The sequence below is a fragment of the Heterodontus francisci genome, chromosome 34, assembly GCF_036365525.1.
Source record: "Heterodontus francisci isolate sHetFra1 chromosome 34, sHetFra1.hap1, whole genome shotgun sequence".
In the NCBI taxonomy this organism is placed as follows: Eukaryota; Metazoa; Chordata; class Chondrichthyes; order Heterodontiformes; family Heterodontidae; genus Heterodontus; species Heterodontus francisci.
The window spans coordinates 18,592,811-18,599,865 of NC_090404.1; the positions used below are offsets into that span (position 1 = coordinate 18,592,811).

The 7,055-nt window shown below is 47.3% G+C and overlaps 2 protein-coding genes across 2 annotated transcripts; one reads left to right on the forward strand and one right to left on the reverse strand.

Annotated features, from left to right (window-relative positions):
• Positions 1–14: 14 nt before the first annotated feature.
• On the reverse strand, positions 15–452 carry LOC137348686 (zinc finger protein 664-like). The gene has a single exon (XM_068013944.1). It carries the CDS (start codon positions 450–452, stop codon positions 15–17), a length of 438 nt encoding a protein of 145 aa, XP_067870045.1.
• Positions 453–2,520: 2,068 nt separating this feature from the next.
• Positions 2,521–6,524, forward strand: LOC137348687 (zinc finger protein 774-like). Its single transcript, XM_068013945.1, has 3 exons — positions 2,521–2,647; positions 2,844–2,911; positions 3,410–6,524. Exons 1-3 carry the CDS (start codon positions 2,521–2,523, stop codon positions 4,154–4,156), a joined length of 942 nt encoding a protein of 313 aa, XP_067870046.1. The 3' UTR covers positions 4,157–6,524.
• Positions 6,525–7,055: the final 531 nt, after the last annotated feature.

Below are 7,055 nucleotides of genomic sequence, written 5' to 3' on the forward strand. Positions count from 1 at the left end.
TGAATGTCCTCTCCTCAGGTGTGTACAATGAGCTCAGATGATCGCTTGAACCCAGTCCCGCAATGAGAACACCTGAACGGTCTCTCGTCAGTGTGAACACGTTGATGGGTCATCAGTTCAGCCGAACCTTTATAGCAATTCCCACAGAATGGACATTTAAAAGGTCTCTCCCCGGTGTGAACTTGCTGATGTGTCAGCAGGTAGAATGAATCAGCAAATCCATTCTCACACTCGGAGTAGGTGAACGGCCTCGCCAGGGTGTGACTACGTGGATGGGTTTCCAGCTCCACTGGATAATTCAATTCCTTTCCACAGTCCCCATATTTCCATGGTTTCTTCCCAGCATGACTGCGCTTGTGTTTCGACAGGCCAGATGAGCGGCTGAACCCTCTTCCACACACAGGACACGTGTACAGTTTCTCCCCACTGTGATCGGTGCTTTTTCCTTCCATGTTCAAAATCCGGTGATATTCGGGTTTCGATAAATTGGGCAATGACTTCAGATCCTGATCTGACGTTTGCTTTGTACTTCACGGCTGCAACTCCTCCCCTTCTAAAATCCTGTGAAATTGACTTAAATCAGAAAAAAAAGAGCGTGTGAGAACCCACGAAAACGCAAAGGCAGGTTGTGAAATGGAGCTGAATGAATCTGGTAATTTATGGGTCTGGCACTTGGAACAAGTGACCATGAAAGCTGCTGGATTGATGTACAACCCCAACTGGTTCATTAATGTCCTTTAGGGAAAGGAACCTGACACCCAGTCTGGACCTACACAAGACTCTGCCCTCTATGGGAAGAAAGAAAGAGAGAGAGGGTCAGGTGGGAGGGGTAGGGAAACGGGGGAGGTATTTTATATATCTACAACTCGATCAGAACTGTGACAGAACCTCCCAAACCCTCAACTTCAATCATCTAGAAGGACCAGGGTAGCAGGCGAATGTGAACACCATCACCTCCAAGTTCCCCTCCACATCACACAGCATCCTGACTTGTCTGACATCCAGTATTGGATGAACAGAAATTACCTCCAATTAAATATTGGGAAGTCTGAAGCCATTGTCTTCAGTTCCTGCTACAAACTGCACTCCCTGGCCATCAACTCTATCCCTCTCCGTGTCAACTGTCTGAGGCTAAACCAGCCCATTCATAACCTTGGTGTCATATTTGACCCCAAGATGAGATTCCAACTGCATATCGGCGCCATCACTCAACTTGACTATTCTAACACTCTCCTGGCCGGCCTCCCACATTCTACCCTCTGTAAACTTGAGATCATCCAAAACTCTGCTGTCTGTGTCCTTACTCGAACCCAGTCCTGTTCACCCATCACCACTGTGCTCACTGGCCTACACAGACTCCCCATTAAGCAGCACCTCAATTTTAAAATCCTCATCCTTGTTTTCAAATCCCTCCATTCCCTCACCATCTCTATAATCTCCTCCAGTCCTACAACCCTCCGAGAGATCAGGGATCATCTAATTCTGACATCTTGAGCATCCCTGATTTTCATTGCTCCACCACTGGTGGCCGTGCCTTCAGCTGCCAAGGCCATAACCTTTGGAAATCCCTCCCTAATCCTCTCCGCCTCTCTACCTCACCTTCCCTGATTCAGACACTGATTAAAACCCACCTCTCTGATGCAGCTTTTGGTCATCTGGGCTTCATGAAGCCACCTGCTTCTCACCTGCTGCACTCTCTGCCTCAGCCCCTGCCGGCCGCGACTGGTCAGCTCACACGCTCCGCCCCCTCCCGGCTGATTGACGGCATCTCCGAACCAATAGGAAGAGCGGGCACGGGGCTGGAGGCGCGGGTGGGCGGGCAGGCGAAGGGTCCTCCAATCAATCCGAGCGAGAATCGGCACGAGAAGCAAGAAGTGGGCGGGGCCTTTCCTTCCACAGTCCCGCCCCCTCTTGCTATTGGTCCGCAGCTGCCGTCAATTATCAGGAAATTTCTCGCAGGCGGGAAGCTTGCGGAGACGCCGGCGCCGGCGCATTGCGGCACAGTGTTTGGAGCATGCGCAGTGCGAGTGATGGCTGTGGAGTGACATTTGTGACTCGCATCCGTAAGTCGCCAGCTTTCCAGCTGTTTTTTGGGGAGGGGGAAACTAAGGATTAATAAACTGTAACATCAAAGGGCAAAACTTTAAAGGAAACTGAGCTCAGTTATAAAGAGGCCTGGGGGAGGGGAGGGAGGAACCATTTGGGACACAGCACAGGGCAGGAGGTCCCCCCTCCCCCACTCCCTGGTTCCACAAAGACTCCCCTTGGACTGGGCCACACCTGGGCAGGGCTGGCTCAAGGTGCAGGAAGCTGCAAGCTGATAGGCTGAGCTGTGGACTGGGAGGAGTTGGGAGGTTTGATTGACAGGCCTGGGGAGGGGGATATCAGGGCAGGTACACACACTGCTCCCCCTTTTCCTCCTGGGATGTTTTACTGGAGTCGTGTTGCTGAGTGTTTCTAAACTCTGTCTCCCTATCCCGGTAATGTCGGTGGATTGGAGGTTGCTGTGAGTGTTGGACTATGTTGCCTCTCCTCATTCTTCCTCCTTCTCCCAATCCGAGTTCCAGGCTGCAGGCTCCGGTGGCTCGATGCACAAGAAATGTGAACTCTGTTTTTCTCTCTCCACAGATGCTGCCTGACCTGCTGAGTATTTTCCAGCATTTTCTCCTTTTATTTCAGATTTCCAGCTTCCGCAATATTTTGCTTTTGTTTTATCGCAGGCGTGGCGCACAGAACTGAGTCAAGAAACACAGACGGACCAATTAAGAGCAGGTTTGTGTCAAGGTGGATGTTGGATGCGGAAGTTGGACTCTGACCTGTGTCTGTCTTTTTTGTTGCATTAGTTGGAGTAGGAGTGCAGCTGGAGGAGAAGCTGCTGGGTTTAAGCCCGAGTACTTTTGAGCCCAGTCGGGTACAACAGTTTCCACTGTGAGACTGTCAAGGGGGATAGATTGGAGTAGAATGTGCAGCAGGGAGCATGCATGATCATCCTGGGCCAGGAAGCAGGAGGGGAGAATGTTGTGAATTTCTATCCTGACTGACAGTGATGGCTTTTGAAAATTCCTTTCACAGGGTATAAGAACGGGATGATTTGCAGACAGGAATGTCAAGCTAAAAATCATGTCAATATCTAACAGAGTCACAGATCATCAGGACCTGAATATCATTGGCTTTTGAATGTGGAATGAGAAATGTTTGTCGATTCTAAGTGTGCAAAAAGATTTCAAACATCAGCGTGACTGGAAACAAACCGACACACACACCCGAGTGAGAGTGTTCCAGTGCACTGACTGTGGAAAGAGCTTTAACCAGTTATACAGCTGAAACAAATCGCATCATTGACAATGGGCAGAAATCATTGAGGTGTTCTGTGTGTCGACGAGGCCTCAACTGATCATCCAACCTGGAGAGACACGAGGACACCTGCACCACGGAGAAGCTATGGAAATGTGGTGACTGTGGGAAGGGATTCAATTTCCCATCCAAGCTGGAAACTCATCGACGAAGTCACACTGGAGAGAGGCCGTTCACCTGCTCTGTGTGTAGGAAGGGATTCACTAAGTCATCCAACCTGCTGGCACACGAGCGGGTTCACACTGGGGAGAGGCCCTTCACCTGCTCCGAGTGTGAGAAAAGATTCAGTCAGTCATCCGACCTGCTGTTACACCAGCGAGTTCACACTGGCGAGAGGCCATTTAAATGTTCTGACTGTGAGAAGAGCTTTAAAAGGAAAAGTGATCTACAGACACACCAACGAACTCACACTGGGGAGAGGCCGTTTACCTGCTTAGAGTGTGGAAAGGGATTCAATCAGTTGTCCAACCTGCAGAGACACCAGCGAGTTCACACTGGGGAGAGGCCATTCACCTGCTCTGAGTGCGAGAAGGGATTCACTGACTCATCCACCCTGCTGAGACACCAGCGAGTTCACACTGGAGAGAGGCCGTTTAAATGTTCTGACTGTGAGAAGAGTTTTAAAAGAACAGCAGATCTACAGACACACCAACACACTCACACTGGGGAGAGGCCGTTCACCTGCTCAGAGTGTGGGAAGGGATTTGCTCGGTTATCCACCCTGCTGAGACACCAGCGAGTTCACATATCACTGCAGGGGTTGGATTCTACTGTTGCTGCTGTCAATCACATCCAGAACTGAATCATGACTCGAATCCTGTTTCCAGTGGGGTTCCACAGGGCTCAGTACCAAGTCCCTTGTTCTTTCTGGTATATATCAATGATTTAGACTCAAATATAGGGAGCATGATTAAAAAGTTTGCAAATGAGACAAAAAGTGGCCATGTGGTTGACAGTGAGGAAGAAAGCTGTAAACTGCAGGAAGATATCAATGAACTAGTCAGGTAGGCAGCCGGATTAATTAAGGAAATACAGCATGGATTTCTTAAGGGGAACTGATGTTTAACTAATTTGCTGGAGTTTTTTGAAGAAGTAACAGAGAGGGTTTATGAGGGCAATGCTGTTGATGTGTTGTTCATGGACTTTCAAAGGCCTTTTGATACAGTGCCAGACAACAGACCAGTGAGCAAGGTTATCGCTCATGGAATAAAAGGGACAGTCGCAACATGGATACAGAATTGGCTGAGTGACTGGAATAAAGAGTAGTGGATGTTTTCGGGCTGGAGGAAGGTTTGTAGTGGAGTTCCCCAGGGGTCAGAGTTGGGACCCTTGTTTTTTCTGAAATATATTAATGACCTAGACCTTGGTGTACAGAGCACAACCTTCAAGGTTTGCAAATATGAAAGCATTGTGAATTGTGAAGAGTTTAGTGTAGAACTTCAAAGGACATAGATAAGTTGGTAGAATGGGCAGATAGATGGCAGCTGAAGTTCAATGCAATGAGATGTGAAGTGATTCATTTTGGTAGGACGAACGTGGAGAGATAATATAAAGGGTACAATTCTAAAGTGGGTGCAGAAGCGGAGGGACCTAGGTGTCATAAGTCATTAAAAGAGGCAGGACAGGTTGGGAGAGCAGTTAATAAAGCATACAGTATCCTGGGCTTTATTAATAGGGGCACAGAGTACAAGAGCAAGGAGGTTATAACTTGTATAAGACACTAGTTCGGCCTCAGCTGGAGTATTGCATCCAGTTCTGGGTGCCGTACTTTAGGAAAGACGTGAGGGCATTGGAGAGAGTACAGAAAAGATTCATGAGAATGGTTCGAGGGATGAGGAACTTCAGTTATGAAGATAGATTGGAGAAGTTAGGACTGTTTTCCTTGGAGAAGAGAAGGCTGAGAGGTGATTTGATAGAGATATTAAAAATCATGAGGGGTCTGGACAGGGTAGATAGAGAGAAACTGTTCCCACTCGTGAAAGGATCGAGAACGAGAGGGCACAGATTGAAAGTATTTGGTAAGAGAAGCAGAAGTGACATGAGGAGGAACTTTGTCACGCAGCGAGTGGTTAAGGTCTGGAATGCGCTGCCTCAGAGTGGGGTGGAGGCAGGTTCAATTGAAGCATTCAAAAGGGAATTACACAGTTCTATGAAAAGGAAGCATGTGTAGGGTTACGGGGAGAAGGCGGGGGAATGGAACTGAGTGAATTGCTCTTTTGGAGAGCCAATGCAAACATGATGGGCCGAATGGTCTCCTTCTGTGCTGTACCAATTCTGTGAAATGACAAATGGAATTCAATCCAGAGAAGTGTGGGGTAATGCATTTGGGGAAGGTGAAATAGGCAAAGGAATCCACAATAAATGGTAGGATACTGAGATTTGCAGAGAAACAGAGGGACCTTGGAGTTCATGTCCACAAATTCCTGAAGGTGGCTGGACAGGTCGCTAGGGTGGTTAAGAAGGCAGACATGATGCTTGCTTTTATTGGCCGAAGCATAGGATGTAAGAACTGGGAGGTTATACCGGAACTGTATAAAACACTGGTTAGACCACAGCTGGAATACTGTGTGCAGTTCTGGTCACTGCATTACAGCAAGAATGTGATTGCATTAGAGAGGGTACAGAGGAGATTTACAAGGATGTTGCCAGGATTGGAGAATTTTAGCTGTGAGGAAAGATTGGTTAGGCTAGGGTTGTTTTCTGTGGAACAGAAAAGGCTGAGGTGTATAAAATTGTGAGGATCTGAGATAGAGTGGGTAGGAAGGAGCTGTTTCCATTATCAGAGAGGTCAATGACCAGGGACATAGATTTAAACTAATTGGCCGAAGGATTGGAAGACAGTTGAGAAATCTTTTCACCCAGAGGGTTGGGGGGTTGGTTTCTGGAACTCACTGACTGAAAGGGTGATCGAGGCAGAAACCCTCATCACATTTAAAAAGTAATTGGATATGAAATTGAGGAGCCGTAACCTACGAGGCTACAGACCATGAGCTGGGAAGTGGGATTAGACTGGATAACTCTTAATGGCCAGTGTGGACATGATGGGCTGAATGGCCTCCTTCTGAGCCATAACTTTTCTATGTTTCCGTAATGACATTTGGCCTTTGTTTCTGCTGATGAGAATAATCCCTATAACTGGGCTGGACTTTAATATTCTGGATAAACATCAATTAAATCAGCTTTGTTTTAAACACATTGTTGTAGATTTTTGTCTTTCCCACCTGAGTGTTTAGCATCACCTGGCTGGAGTTCAGAAAGGACAATCTGGGGGGAGGATCGTACGGCAGGAACAGAACTTCAGCCTGAACACAGTCCTTCTTCCATGGTTCAGAGCTCCTGGGCACGGAACAGAAGGCTCCTTTACAACTGTGTTTAGAGTCAGGAAGAACAACGGTGAATGCTGGAAACGTGCTGTCAAATCAGAGATTGGTGTAAAACTGTGATCTGTTCCTGACTGAAAGTGAAACGGCAGGTTTAAATTTCCAGTCTGAAAATGACTGTGGTAATTATTCTACAAATCGTCAATGTATTTTGTGTAACAGTTCTGAGTCTGCCATTTTAAGGCAGGTGTTAACTCATTTAAAATATACCTGTTTAAAATAAATTGGTCCAAGTCTGCATTAAAATAACAGATGGAGGAGTTCACAGGACCCTGTTAACTGCTGGTACAAATATACAACAGACATTTGATCTCCAGATAA